Source organism: Phacochoerus africanus, chromosome 2, assembly GCF_016906955.1.
Source record: "Phacochoerus africanus isolate WHEZ1 chromosome 2, ROS_Pafr_v1, whole genome shotgun sequence".
Taxonomy (NCBI): Eukaryota; Metazoa; Chordata; class Mammalia; order Artiodactyla; family Suidae; genus Phacochoerus; species Phacochoerus africanus.
In genome coordinates, this window is record NC_062545.1 from 43,600,215 (window position 1) to 43,615,653 (window position 15,439).

The 15,439-nt window shown below is 41.3% G+C and overlaps 1 protein-coding gene across 1 annotated transcript in view; it reads right to left on the minus strand.

Moving 5' to 3' along the window:
* Positions 1–569: 569 nt before the first annotated feature.
* The window catches only part of SLC35F1 (solute carrier family 35 member F1), a 412,817-nt gene continuing 397,947 nt past the window's right edge, over positions 570–15,439 (minus strand). Inside the window, exon 8 of the mRNA XM_047759683.1 lies at positions 570–3,873. Coding sequence (XP_047615639.1) covers positions 3,649–3,873 — 225 coding nt within the window. The 3' untranslated portion in view covers positions 570–3,648. The remainder of the gene's footprint in view (positions 3,874–15,439) is intronic.

Sequence of the window (15,439 nt, forward strand, 5' to 3'; positions counted from 1 at the left end):
CTCTTTTAATTTTTGAAATCTGATTGTAAACCCAAAGATAGGAACATGTACATGGATATACAGTCATCTCTAGTACTTAAGAAGTTGCTGGATGACTGCAGTTAGTCCCCAAGACAGGATACCGTGCAAGTTCGGAGCAGAGACACACAGCCCTGCTTTGTCAAGGGTGCACTCTGAAAGACGGCTCATTCTTGACATCTGGCATCGTGCCGAGGGCAGCATACACAGAACTTTCTTCTTTATGAGAAACTGTTCTTGGGGGTAAATTTTAAATTGTCCTACATGTATTTTACATGTGGGCTTGGAGGTTGTAGCCCCAGAGCCTTCTTGAGTACTCAGATAAATAATTAATTTTGCAAATTACAAACGTGTTTAATTTGGCTTTTTGAAGCCTCAGCTCTGAAAAGAGCAACTGTGCTCTTCCTAATTTGGAAATATTTTCTTTCTGGTTTTTATTTTGACATGTACCCTGCTATCTACTTTTGCTGCTATTTCTAGCATCCCACGGGAGCTGCTTCCATGGTTGTCATAGTGCAGACAAACACTCAAGGAAACCAAGAACTCAGTGCTTTCATAAAGCATTTATTTTTTATTTGAAAACATTATACAGGCATTACATTGCCACAGCCAGTCCATAGGGGAGCATGCAAATATCAAAAAATGGAGAGTTTGTTCAACTTATCGGTGTAAATTTCCTTTTTGGTTCATATTTTCCATTTTCAGTGTCTGGATTAGTGTGCTTTGTTATGTGGCTTGATAGTAGAATCCTACCCATGGGGTAAAAATCTGTACTGGTAGCTAGCTGGGGACTACTAAATGGTTATAAATCAAAAACAAACCCAAAAACAAACAATACTACACGCTTGTCAAAAGGTTAATAGCACAAGTTAGCAATACCTAAACTAAACATTGAAACATTTTCATGGGACACAGTGGTGCAAATTTTTCCATGGCTTGGTCTACCTGGTTGTGTAATTCAAAGTTTGGAGCTGTGGGAAGATGTGACCAAGGCTCGCATTATTCCCAGTGCAAGGTGTCATTGAGTAAGTGAGAACCACCAGCTATCTCTAGCGAGGTTTAGGAGAGCTCAGATTTGCTCACCTGACCAAAATCTATACAAGCTGCTAACGTCTCATCAGTGAAGGAGGGAGTGGTGGTAGACTGAAAAGCTGAAATTTGTGCTGGTGTCTACTGAGGTTATGAAATTTCAGAAACTAAAACAGCTAGAGTTAATGATGTCCTACCCCCATTTCCCACCCCACTCCCAAAGGATCGATGTTTTTACACAGAAAAAGAGTTTGTTTCTTGCTATTTTCTCCCCCCACCCCAAAGGGTCCATCTGGAACTCCTGATCTCGGACAAGTATGTTATCAGCCTTTCTAAATGGAGAAGAACCAACACCAAGAGGTGCCCCAGTGACATGGAAGTCTTGTGTGGACACTGGATGATCAAGGGTACACAGTGAACTCACCTTAACATTCACACTTGGTTTCCGTACAATGGTGTCAATTAAAATAGCCTAGAAAATAATTCAGATGGCAACGTTTGGCCATCCATGTTCATTGATTGCAAACCTTTTTGAAATTTAAATTTAAAAAAAATTCCCAGTCCACTACGTCGACTTGGAAATCCTTTCATCCACTTATTTCTCCTAAGACTTTACTAAGTGTCTGCAAATTCAGTGTCACAAAAAGGAATAAAAAAGAGTAAAACATTTGGCTTAAAATAAATACTAAAAATGCAATAAATCAAGCAAATTATGCAAACCAAAGGAATGTAAACACAAAAATCAAACCACAGTCTTTAAAGGTCTTTAGATCTGAATGGACAAAATAGTCAGAGAAAGGTATTTAATTGGTTTAAAAGGTAGCAAACAGCTAACACTGGCAAAGTTCCTTTAACTTGATATTGCTTTAATATTGGTGGGGGGTTTTTTCCCCACAGAGAATAAAACATGTTTCTAAGGGGGGCTGAGCAAAGATGACCATAAAAATCTGCCTATCAGAGAAGCTAACTTGTCTGCTCCACCTCCAAAGACAAGCAGGGCAGGGCAGGGCTGCAGGGGTGCTGACTGACAGCCTGGGGTGCTTTTGCCTGCTTGTCCAGGATATTATGGAAATTCTGACTCAGCCGCAACCTATTCTCTACCTTACATTGACCCCCGTGGTATTTTGCTTTACGTGTTTACGATGCACTGATCTGAATTACCCCAAGTTTCATAGGCATTTATTTCCCTTTTACAAATCCTGCAACTCTATGAAGATCTTTTTGAATGGTATTTAGAATAGCCAAATATAAAGACTATTGCACTGCGTATACTGACATGTAGAATCTATTGTAAATCATAGAATTCAGTGGTCTTTCTTGTCTTTCTGTTTCGTGTGTTTGAAAAAAAAGGCTATTTTAAGGGTAACTAAATTAGACTAGTGACATACCCCTCGAAGCCTTATGAGGGCCCTATAATAGCCTCAGTATCCATAAGAATGTTGTGTTGATACAGTCTGTTATTGAATGGATGCCAAATATGACCAAAGTGCCAGACTTTTTCATTGGCGATGTTTACCACTACAAAATGGCCAGATCCATGAGCTATATTGTCAGAGATGGTTCCACGCCAGCACCCTGACTTTGTTGGGAGGCCAAATAATCAATGGTACTCACAATTAAGGTGATTTCCAAGCTGGTGTATTTCAAAAAGGGTAGCACACAATTAAGAGGGCAGAGGACCATGGCTTTTTCCAATGCCTTGACTGATTTCCATATTATCACTAAAGAAATCCAGGGGTAAAAAAGGAAAACAAATATGTTTTTCTGAAGTGAGAACACAGGGAGGAGCAGAAAGAGAAAAAAAAAAAAGTATTACCCTAAACACAAATGATATTATTTCTAGGGTTTCTCATAAGCCACAGAAATGGAACATTCCTTATCCTGTTATTACAGGGACTTAATTAGCAGAATTGTGTGGTGCAACAGAAAGGCCATAGCCTGGAGTCATCACAGGTTGAAATATAAAAAGGCTAAAGTGTTTGTTTTATATCTATTCCTAGAATAGAGAATTGTATGGTCAGTTGCCACTCCCCACAAGGGTCACAGCACAAAATACATATTGAGCAGGCGATCCAACAGGGAACAGAGGAAACCAGTCGCCCCCAGGTCCCTAGGATAAGGAAGCTTCGCAGGGTGTCTCCTGTGGCATGCAGCACTCAGAGACTGTGCAAAAAAAATAGAGTGTGAGTCTTAAAAAGTGGCTTGCCATAGAAAAGTGGGACTGATGTTAACTGCGTGTGGGCCTGGTGAGAGTTTCTATCAGGAGGACAAAACCGCCTCCTGAAAGTCGGTGAACTAACAGTAACAATAATAATACAAATCATAAGACTTGCTTTTGATTCAAAAATGTTCACAGTAATTAATGCAGGGGGCTGTGACCGGGATACACACACTAGCTAGCATCTCTCCGAGTCAGGTGGGTCAGAGCCTGCATCTCCAGGGATGTTGAGTGTGCGCCTTTTACAGGCTTTCGAGTTTGCTACCTTGCAGTCCACCTGTGTAAACCGCACCTAATAAATACCTTTCTCTATGTACAAAACAGAGATGACGAGCGAACACACGGCCGCGGAGGTTTCCTCGGTGGGCAGGGAGGGCCTCGCCCTAGGCCACACGAACGTGGGGCTCGTCTTCGGTCTCCTGGCCCAGGCTGGTGTAGGTGACCGAAGGCTCCACCTGCGCAGCGGCTGGCAAGTCCACAGCGGGTCCCGAAGGATTGCGGAACTGCTTGTACACGCGGGGGTCCTGGGCTATGTATGTGGAGGTGGAGGAGTAGAGCACCAGCCCGATGAGGATGGTGAAGAAAGACAGGAGATACAGTCCTGAAAACTAAAACATGCAACAGCCAAGTCACTTAGCAGCCGAAGCAGAACCACTTACACAGGAATGAGTCAGTGACGAGAGCCGAGTCCTTCCTCCCGCTGCAGGCAGCTTGATGAGTTGGCCCACGATCTTGATGGAAAGTGGACGTTCTCTTCCCATACTGGCCTCGTCTTATTGAGCCTCCTTATGTTTCTTCTTGACTCCGAGGCTAACACAGAGGCACACTTATCTAATTGTCCCTAAAGCAGCAGTCTGAGTACCTGATGTGGTTAAGCACGAATTAAAATACATCACCTTAAAAGCAAAGAACTCTCCAACATCACTCAACAAGAGTTGGTTGTTTGTGGCTTCATTAAATGAGGAAGAAATACAGATATTCCACTTAAGGCTGTAATGAAGCCATAAACACCGGGCCCCTCACTGACACAGCTGCAGCAGGCACATTCCTTTCACCTTAATCCAATTCGGACACCATTTGTCTTCCCAGTAGGAATTGTTATTGACTTGGGTAACTATCTTTGCAAGATTAGGTTATCCTTGAATGGAAAGAAAGAATATAACATTCTGTTCCTGCACCACTAATTTAAAACCAGCACCAAACAGGAATTGACATACAGTGTTCTGCTTCCTAAACTACTCCTTGCCAATTTACAGAGTTTTGTGGGGAAAAAAGAAAAAATATTGGGTTATACAACTGCCTGAGAATTTACATTTTATGTTTTTGAAAAAAACCACATGTTTGTTTGGTAGTTAATCTGGATGTAGTTACTTAAATAGTTACTGGGGAAGAGTGAGGTAACAGCATGAGTGCTGCTGTTGTTTCATTCATTCATTCATGCTTTCATTCAACAGAGAATGCTTCTCTGTATTAGACACTGAACTATGTACTAGGGAAAGAAAATGAAAATATAGGCCCTTACTATCAAGGACTTAATAGTCCCAGTTGGAGCCACAGAAGTACAGATAGATAAAAACAATACAATGCATTTATGGCCTGCCAATTCTTGTTATAGCTGATAGCTATTATCCCAGACTTGACCACATCCTGAAATGAGATACTGGGGAAAAAAAGATTGATTTGATTTTCCTATTTTATTTTTTTTTAATGCTCATACTCTAAAAGTACTAAAAATTGGTCGGGAAAAAAAAAGACAACAATTAATTGGAAGCTGAAAGAAAGGAAAACAGGAAAAGGATCTAGAGATAAAATAAGTTGCAGGGCTATAATAAAGAGTTAAAAGATGTCTATAATGTTCAATAAGAGGAAAGGCAGTTTTGAAAATGGCACATAGAAAAAATACTCCTGTGACTAAAAGTCCCTCCTGCGAAGTTTTATCCCCCGCCCCCTTTTTCTCTCTCTCAACAGAAGCAAGGCAATTAAGACTAAAGATCATCTTCTGATTTTCTTTCTAGAGCACTCCTCACCCTACCCTTTAATTCCTTTACCCTTCACATTCAAACCATATGGTAATACTTCCTCAGATGGATTTATATACTACACTCAGCTTGTAACAGCTTCACTTGATTAACCTGAAAGAATTAAGTCCGTTTTCCCCAATGAAAATAAATGTGCTTTATTCTTATTTGTTTGTAAAATAAGATGGTAGCAAAAGAAGACCACTAATTCAGAGCTGTTGTATAGGATCTCAGAAAACTTATTTATCCCCAAACTTGCTTCCTGCATTCAAGAACTTCATCTTTTACCTGATACTTTGACAAATGAAGTGGGTTTGTTCCTCATGTGAACATTTCAAACATTTTGTTAATGACTTTCATTTTCAAAAATCTACCGAGGCATCTCCAGTTTCATGTGAGAAACTTATAGGTCTTAGGTGGGGGCCTGCTTCTGAGGCAGCAGATGGAATAGGGCACTGAGATAGAACTTCATGCTCACGACAAACTGGATCCAAGTCCTAGATCCACTCCTTTCTGGCTGTCATTCTGGACAAGTTTCTTTCCAGGTCCAAGTTTCCTTATTAGTACAGTGAAAATAAGAATTGTAGCTACTATATAGAGCAGTTATGAAGATGCAACTAGACAAACCATGTAAACACTTATCCCGGTGCCTACCTTGCAGTGGGGATTCAGTCTACATTGGCTCCATTGTTATTATTATAGTACTTTCTTATCATCAATGACTACATATATGAGTGTTACAATACTCCCTTAGAATTATTGATTACATTGCCTTTCTCCCATGGTCCCTTAACTACATGACTGTGTCTTTCTTGCCCAGAGTCAAGTGTGGAGCCTGGCATAGTACAGGCATCTACTAAGTGTTATTTGCTCTTTGTTTACATTTCAAATGAGTTACTGAATTTAATTAAAGTTCCATACTAAAGAAAGAAACAATAAGAGTTCCCATTGCGGCTCAGCGGGTTAAGAGCCTAACATTGTCTCTGTGAGGATGTGGGTTCAATCCTGGCCTCGCTCAGTGGGTTAAGGGTACAGCGTTGCCATGAGCTGTGGCATAGGTCACAAAGGCAGCTCAAATCTGGCCTTGCCTGGCTGGTGTAGGCCTCAGCTGCAGCTCCAACTCAACCCCTTGCCCAGGAGCGTCCACATGCCGCAGGTGAGGCTGTAAAAAGAAAGAGAAAAAGAAAAAAAAAAGAAACAGTTAAAAAATCAGCCTGTACCAATAGCATACATCAAGTGTTTTAATTTTCAACTCAATCCATTGTCATTGCTTAAACATGGCATGCTAAACAAAGACTCCTTGATAGGGAAGTCGTAATATTGATCCTTAATCATTGACTCCCAAAGTCGTCTTCAAACCTGTGATCAGTCAGAGAAGACTGATAAGACCATGGATTGGGAGGAACATGTAGAAGGCTGTAGGCTGCTGACTAGTGGACAGGCAGAGGTGGACAGGATTTGGCAGCTGAAATAATGAGGGGACAGGAAAGAATCTGACACAGGGTGTTCAGTGAGAAGGATCTGAATTTCTCTCAATTTCTGATTTTGGCTCCTATATTCTGACTCGATCATTATGATAAGGATTTTTACAGCCATTTTTGTAAAGCTAATGCCTTTGCCAGTGTAAAAAATAATACCTGAATTAGTCTTTTCGGGGCATGGAACTGTTAAGTTGAATGATAAATCCACTACAAAGTGTTTTCCTGGGACATGGCTTTAGATGACAATGCAGACTTTACATCTATTGCATTTCCACTTAATTCATACAGTATTCACTCTAAAGTTGTTCAAAATATAGACAGAATGAAATTTTATATAATAGAGGCATCTTAGAAGTCACCCAAGAGGTTTTAGTAATAGCTAGTAGAGAAAAGTTTTCATTTAACACACAAGCCCAAAAAGGGAGCAGTATGGCAAGCATTATGATTAATCTGGATAAATATTGAATGTTGAAAATAATTATGGAAATCTTCAGTATTTTAAAAATTAAGAAAAAGTCTCATATTTTTCCTCTTTATAGATTGATAAGAAAATAGAAAATTCAATCAGAGGTAGGTTCCTAATAGGATGACCCTGAGTCCTGGATGCTGCACTTATCCTGATAGAACCTTTGTTTAAACAAACTAATCAATCAAACATAAATTCTGCATATTCCAGATTGCTTAATTTGTTCTCTGCTAAGAAATACTCACGCCTACTTCCTGGAAAGCCATTCCCCCAGTACAGACAGGGTGAGTTTCAGGTAGAGGTTGACTGCCTCCATCTAAGACTGCAAGCTGTTGTCCGAGGTGGACTCTGTGGTCCACTCTGCATCCAAGAGAAGCCCATGAGAAGATGCTGTGTGTTCGTGCTGCACTTTTGGCTGCATTTTATCTGACTCGTAATTTTGAGAAGCTGAGAAAAGGATGCATCCTTTCTCACTACCACACTGCACACACTCTTTACTTCTCTCTTGCCTTTTTCCATCTCGACACATCTCTGCTAACAAGGATCAGACAGCACTTGCTGTACATAAGAAGAACGTCTGCTTTTTGTTTGTTTGTTGGCTTTTACATTTCTTATGGCTACCCCCTCAGCGTTCCTATGGACGTTCCCAGGCCAGGGATTGAATCCGAGCTGCAGCGTGACCTGGACCTATGCCGTAGATGTGGCAACACCAGACCCTTTAACCCACTGCACCAAGCTGGGGATCGAACCCACACCTCCACAGCAACCCAAGCCACTGCAGTTGGATTCTTAACCCACAGCGCCATAGTGAGAACTCCAAGAATGTCTGTATGTTGCTTAAAGCAATCTGACTGGGACACAAGCCACTGTTGAGAATGGGGCAGCTTGGAAGACTGATAATAAAGCTGCACTTTATGATAAATAAAGAGCTCTTTATCCTCCAACTAGGGATTAAACCTACCTCTTAGCCAGCTGGCATCTCAATATAATTACTAGTTAGCTGATGGGACAATCAGCACATCAGTTAAGGACGGGCCAAATTTTCATTTTAGTTTTGGTATCAAACATCTAAGTTCAGTGTTAATAAACTAATGACTTTAATGGGCATTAATCTATACGAGTAGAAAACCACCTGATTTGAAGGCTGTTTCAAGGTATATTTACAAATATACCATATAGACTATGTGAGGAAGAAGGCAATTTTTAAGAGAGGCATCATTTTTTTAGATTGACTTAAAAATGGCAGGGGTGTCATGGCTCAGAGGAAACAAATCTGACTAGCACCCATGAGGACACAGGTTCGATCCCTGGCCTTGCTCAGTGGGCTCAGGATCTGTTGTTGCCATAAGCTGTGGTGTAGGTTGCAGACATGGCTTGGATCCTGCGTTGCTGTGGCTGTGGTGTAGGCCAGTAGCTACAGCTCTGGTTTGACCTCTATCCTGGGAACCTCCATAGGCTGTGGGTGCAGCCTTAAAAAGACAAAAAAAAAAAAAAAAAAGAGGCAGGGGTAAGCAAAGAACATGGCAACCCTCAGAGGGGCGTTAAACAGAATAAAAAGTGACTGTGGGTTAAAAAGTGACTCTGCTTTTCCTCGATGTGTGCACTGACTACCTGGGCATGGTGGGCCTGGCTTTTCCTCCTTTCCTAGGGCATGCATGTTAAAAGTGGCCTTTTCTGGTGTCTGCCTCTCTGTAACGGGATGTTTATAAGGTTCCTGATGTTGGATTCTGGTCTTCCTTCCTCAGTGATTCCACTCAGGCTTATTAAGGACCTAGAAATAATTTTGATTTAACAGGTAATGAAAAGTTAAAAGATTCTCTTTGTTCTTAAAGGGAGATGTATGGCAGTTCTCTCTCTCTCAAAAAAAAAAAAAAAAAAGGCATAGATTCAATGGACTCATGCGAAGCAGAGGCAAGACCTAGAAAAGAGCAGTGGGTGAGGTTTCTGAGGAAAGTGGGGTTCAGTGAAATGAGATGTGGGTAAAGCTCCTTCAGTTATCTGAGAAAAAGGAGAGATTTAGATTTAAATCCAATTTAGCTCTCTAATATGGAGAGTCAAGGAAGCTCAGAGAAAATACAATAGGAAGGAGGGAGAAAATAAAGTCAAGTTGGAAAGAAAAAGGATACAGATAAAGAAAATTTCCCAATAGAGAGGAAGAACCAGGACTGGGAAACTTGGATAGCTTCCCCCAAATATAATTATTTTCTCAAAGCACCCCTATATATTTTTCATTCTTTGTCTTTCTCTTTTTGTACACACACACACACACCCACACACACCCCTATGAGCCACTACTGCAGACCTAATAGGACCTGCCTTCTGGACTTTTCTTGAGAGCAGCTGAATAGCCTTGAGAGAACAGCACCCTGAAGTCTTCTCATGTATGGCAGGTGAGCACAGGACCACATTTCCAAGCTTCCTGTGCTCCCAAGACCGTGCATGAGGAGCAGAGGAAGGAAATACTAAATGTCTCAGACCATAGCTCGAGGATGCCATGATCAGTAAAACTTCCAAAGACATTGCCTTGACCAAACAAAGAGGCTCCACTGGATGTCAGCCTACCATTGAAAGAGGCACACCATTTGGAAACATGAGAATGGTTAAGAATCAAAACTCGTTTTGGTGCTCTTTCATGGCTAGGCATGATATGGATCTGTCATTGTCACTGATGTAGCTCTGTTTCCATCCCTGGCTTGGGAATTTCAATATGCTGTGGGCGCAGCCAAGAAAAAAAAAAAAAAAGAGTTGAAACAAGTTTTTTTAACTGCATAAGGAAGCTGTTCAGAAGTGAATTCAAGGCCATTTCTAAATCTTCTTAGACACAGCTTTTGACATGGAGGTATTTCACGTATACAAAGGATATGTGACCACAAAAAATGATTTCCTTTCTAGTTCTTATTCAAGTTTATTCTCTTAGGAGTTTTCGTTGTGGCTCAGTGGGTTAATGATCCGGCGTTGCCATGAGCTGTGGTGTAGGTTGCAGGGTCAGCTTGGATCCCATGTTGCTGTGACTGTGGCTGGGTCATAGACCAGAAGCTGTAGCTCCTATTCTACCTCTAGCCTGGGAACGTCCATATCCTGCAGTTGTGGACCTAAAAAGCAAAAAAAAAAAAAAAAATTATTCTTTTAAACAGATACAGATATAACCAAAACTTTCCACATTTTAAACTTTAGCAGGAAGGAGGTCAGTGTCTGGGAATCTGCAAATTTAGCAGTTGAGTCAGAGGTAAATGCAACCACTGTTAAGTAGAACAATGAAGGACAGTGACTGGTCATTCCCCAGGTTATATGCACAGGCTAGTAAAGGTGAAGTTCAAAAGCTGCTGGGAAGAATTTCTGTGCAGGGCATTGGCCTGGCAATTTTAACAGCAAGTTATGCCTGGGAAAAATCGGGCTTTTAATTAAGTCTGTCAAACCATCCTGAATACTCTGCAATGGAAAGCAAAGTGTCCCCTCCCTTACCCCACACTCTGTATATAAAATGTACATAGAAAAATATATCATCTTGCACATCTAACCATGATTCCTAGACCAAAAGGAATAAATAAGTCCAATTCTGTTTCAAACAGAACCAGATGACACAGCTTGGAAGTTTTAGATACCAGGGTAGTTTAAAGACTCCTCTGTGATAAAGATAAGCAACATGCCAATTAAAAGAGTGACAGAATGAATCATAATTAAATATAATGCTGCCCTAGTGGAGCTTTTAAGTCCAAATGTTATGGGCTGGTAAAACTGGATTTTATAACTACAAGGTCTCTTGAGTCCCCACTTGATATCTGGATTGGAACATACACTGCCAAGTGTCCTGGGGTGAAAGAGAGAGGACTGCTCACTGATGACAACACATCTCTTAGCAGCCTTGTGAGGCTCCAAAGGCTATGGACCACACCTTGAACCTGGGAGCCGGGAGAGACCTAGAGGAAGCTAGTCCCTGCTGGGTGGGGTGTGAGCAATGGCTTGGTTGGGATCCTGTGACAAAAGGCCTTGCCTGGTCTGCTAAGTCTAAGCCAATTGCTATTCAGGACAAAGAAACTAGACAGACCCGGCTCCACAGAAACACCAACATAAACAAGCTGATACTTGACCTCCTAATTTTGGCTCTGCACTAAACCACCGAGATCATTTTTATTATTATTAAGCACATTAAAAATGCAAAAGTTCTGCTCCTGAGTTTACTGAACTGAAAATAAATTGCCTGGAGAGGCCCAAGCATTTTCAAATTCTTTGGAACTGCCTTCTTATTGCTTCATCTCCTACTCTTGCATCCTTTTTTTCCCCTCATTCCTTCTTATTTTTTTTTTTAAGGAAAAAAAAGGGGCTACATCTCTGTGGCTAGGTATTGCAATATGTCTTTTTCTTTTTTCTTTTCTTTTCTTTTTTTTTTTTTTTTTTTTCGTATTTTGTCTTTTCAGGGCCTCACCCGTGGCGTATGGAGGTTCCCAGGCTAGGGGTCTAATCAGAGCCACAGATGCCGGCCTGCACTACAGCCACAGCAATGCCAGATCTGAGCCGTGTCTGCGACTACACCACAGCTCATGGCAACGCTGGATCCTTAACCCACTGAGCGAGGCCAGGGATTGAACCTGCAAGTTCACGGTTCCTAGTTGGATTGTTTCCGATGTGCCATGACAGGAACTCCACAGTATTTCTTTTTTCTAAGTCATGGCGTGGAAAATACCAAATGTGGGCAGGGCACACAGTCTACCGACAGAGACCAAAATCGGTTGCTTTTAGGGACTAAGAAAACTGAGCTCCACACCTTCTTCCCCATTCTTTCTCCAGTTAGGAGAGAAGAAGTAATCCCAAATTCATGCTAATCAATCAAAACAAAACATAAATCAATGGGTGCCTTAATCAAAATGCCAAATGGTCTCTCTATCTGCATCAGGATACCAAGGCATCGCGGAGATTTAAATATTTAGGAAACAACTAACTTATCCTCCAAATATCATGTTGTTAGAAACAGCTGCCAGGGCCCTTGCCTCTCTGTGGCCTGACGCTGTCACCCAGGGCAAGGCTGTGCCCCCCACACCCTACCACCGCACTAGTTCATTTGTCAGGATAATTTTTGCAGCCAATTACATCTAAGGCCAATAAGGTTTCTTTTACAGGCAAATATCTTCCCCTGTGGGTAATTTCACACATGAGTACAGCAACAAGGAGCTAAAAATGGATTTCTGCCATTTGAATTTTATATGACAAATATACATTTTCACTGGGTTTGATGAATTGATAGAAATCCTCATTCAGGCAGATTTCTATTCTCTGTAGTTCAGTAAAAGAAGATCATAATAGCCAAGCTGGAAGTGGATAAAAGGAGGTTAGTCTGTAGGAATGTTTAATTACAGTCTCAGTTACAACAACGGCTGTTTGATGGCTCGTTTATGTCCTCTTTCCACGTGTGGTTCTCATTATCACTAGGCAAAAAAGGCTAACATTTGTGTGTGAGTCTTCACTGCCACGTTTGGACTCTTGCATCAAGTGAGCTCTATTTTCCCTCCATACAACAGAGGGGTGCACACTGGGCTGGTGTGATTTTGCAAGAGACTGAATTTCAAAGCAGGTGAAAGAACTTAGTTTATGGAAGTGGTAGTATGGCAGCTCAATACCCCTCAAAGAACATCTGTTCCATTACAATGGAATCAAGAGATGGAAATGGGAGTGGCATCATTTATTTCCTCATGCTCCACTGGTAAAATTGTGCTTCCTGTCCCTGCAGCCTCATGCCCTGCTGATCTAAAAGTCTTCGTTCCAAAGAGAGGAACATTTCCAGTAGGAGACACAGCAATGACTCCACTGAACTGAAAGTTAAGATAGAGCCCCAGCCACACCAGGCTCTTCATGCTTTTCACTTAACGGAGAGAGAAGGGAGTTCTTGGCACTGGGCTGGCTGGGGTGGTTGGCCTTGGTTACAAGGGGAAATTGGGCTGCTACTTCATGATGGAGGTAAGAGTATGTCTGGAATACAGAAGATCTCCCAGACATCTCTCGGTATTACCATGTCCTGGGATCAAAGTCAGTGGAAACCTTCAATAACCCAATCCAGGCAGGATTATTCACGGCCCAGACTCTTCAGGAATGAAGGCTGGGTCACCCCACCAGGTAAAGAACCACACAGGGTTGGCTGAGGTATTTGCTGATGACAAGTGGAATACAGAAAGGGTATTGGAAGAAGGTAGTTAGAAGTATTAGCAACAGTAACACGACCAGTTACAGAAATGAGAACTATCATTGTCATGAGTATTTACTGCTTCTTTGTTATGAATATGTTTGTGTGTGTGCATAAAAGATCTGTGTTTTGTCGCTTCTCTTATCTCCTTATCATATAAGATATATTGACTTTATATCACAGAATTTAAGTTGCACGATATGAAGAACATCCCCCAAGACATTTGCATGTTCTTCTAGGGAAAAGGTTAGTGTGTTTTCAGTTGTACGCAGGCTAGTGGTATCATGCTGGGCAGAAGTACCACCTTGTTATTGTCTTTATTTTGAGATTAAGTATGATTTAAGGAGGTGTGTATATGTGTGCCAAGCTGAGAAGATGTAGACTTGTGATAGTTAATTTCACATGTCAGCTTGGTTGAGCCGTAGTACCTAGACACTGGTCAAACACCAGTCTAGATTGATGCTGTGAAGCTATTTTTTAGATGAAATTAACATTTAAATCTGTAGATGCTGAGTAAAGCATGTTACCCTCTAGAGTGTAGACAGGCTTCTTTTAATCAGGTGAAGGTCTTAAGAGAAAAAGACGAGGTCCCAGAGAAAGACAGGATTCTGCCTTTGGACTCAAACTGCAATACCGACTGTTCCCTGGGATTCCAGCTTGCCAGCCTGCCCTCCAGATCTCAAGCTTGCCCGCCTCTACAACTGCATATGCCACTCCCTTAAAATAAATCTATTCCTATTTCTCACTATCTCTAGATTGGAAGATATAAAGATAGGATTACGTAGAAACAGAGATAGAGACACACACACACACACCCACACACACCCACCCACCCACACACACACACCCTATTGATTCTATTTCTCTGGAGAACCCAGATACAATTAATAATGCAAAATCCATTATACTAAAGGTCTAGATGCTGACGTTAAACCTTCATAACAAGTTTTAGAAATGGAGTGTTTAATAATATTTTCCAGGCAATATCAAGCGGGGATTCACAGTATGAGCTCTGGAGTCAGGATGCATATCTGTTTGCCACTTCCTTGCTGTGGTCTTGGACAAGTTCCTTACTTCTCCATGCCTCTGATCACTCATCATTTAACGAAATGTAATAACAGCCATATGGGGCTGTTGTACACATTGAATGAAATACATGTATGAAACTTTAGGTGCAGTGCTTGGCACAAAGTAAATGTTCGATAAATGTCAGCTATGCTGTTATCTTTATATCACAAGGGGTACATGCTAAAGCAAAGATAGACATAAAAACCTTCCTCAATAGCCCTTTCTAAAAGATTCAGCATGAGTCAAGTTGAACTGCAAATGTATTTATAGAACTGGCAACTTAAGAAGAGTGCAACAATCAATCCATCTGGAAAGGAAGGTTTTTTTGGCAATGCAAATAATAAACTCCTGGCTTATAGGCTCAGTGTCTGGACTTATTTTGAGTTGTCTTACAATGTTGATTATATAAGTCACAGGAATCCTCATAAATTCCTATTCTTCTTTACCTTGTTTAATACTATGGAGCAACTACTCCCCATCAACACAAATCATGTTTGAGCAGCCATGAGTAGGGAAGTAAGCTTAGAATTCCTTTTGCTTCCTCATTGTGCTAAGCATTAAAGAGGACCCCCAAATTCATCCCTGGAACCTGTTATTGTTAGTGACCCTATCTGGGAAGAAAGGTCTTTTCAGAGTGATTAAGGATATTAAGATGAAATAGATTATCCCGGGTGTTATGGACTGAACTGTGTACCTCCCTCCCCAATAAATTTTTATATTGAAGCCATGATCCTCAATGTGTCTATATTTAGAGATGGGGCCTCTACCGAAGTAATTAAGGTTAAATGAGGTCATAAAGTTGGATAAGTGTCCTTATAAAAAGAGACCAGAGAGCTCTCTCCCCACCCCCACATGTACACATGGAGGAGAGGCCATGTGAAGATGTGAGAGGGCAGTTACCTACAAGCCCAGAAGAGAGTCCTAATCAGAAACGGAACCCTGATGGACCCTGATCTCTGCCTTCCAGCT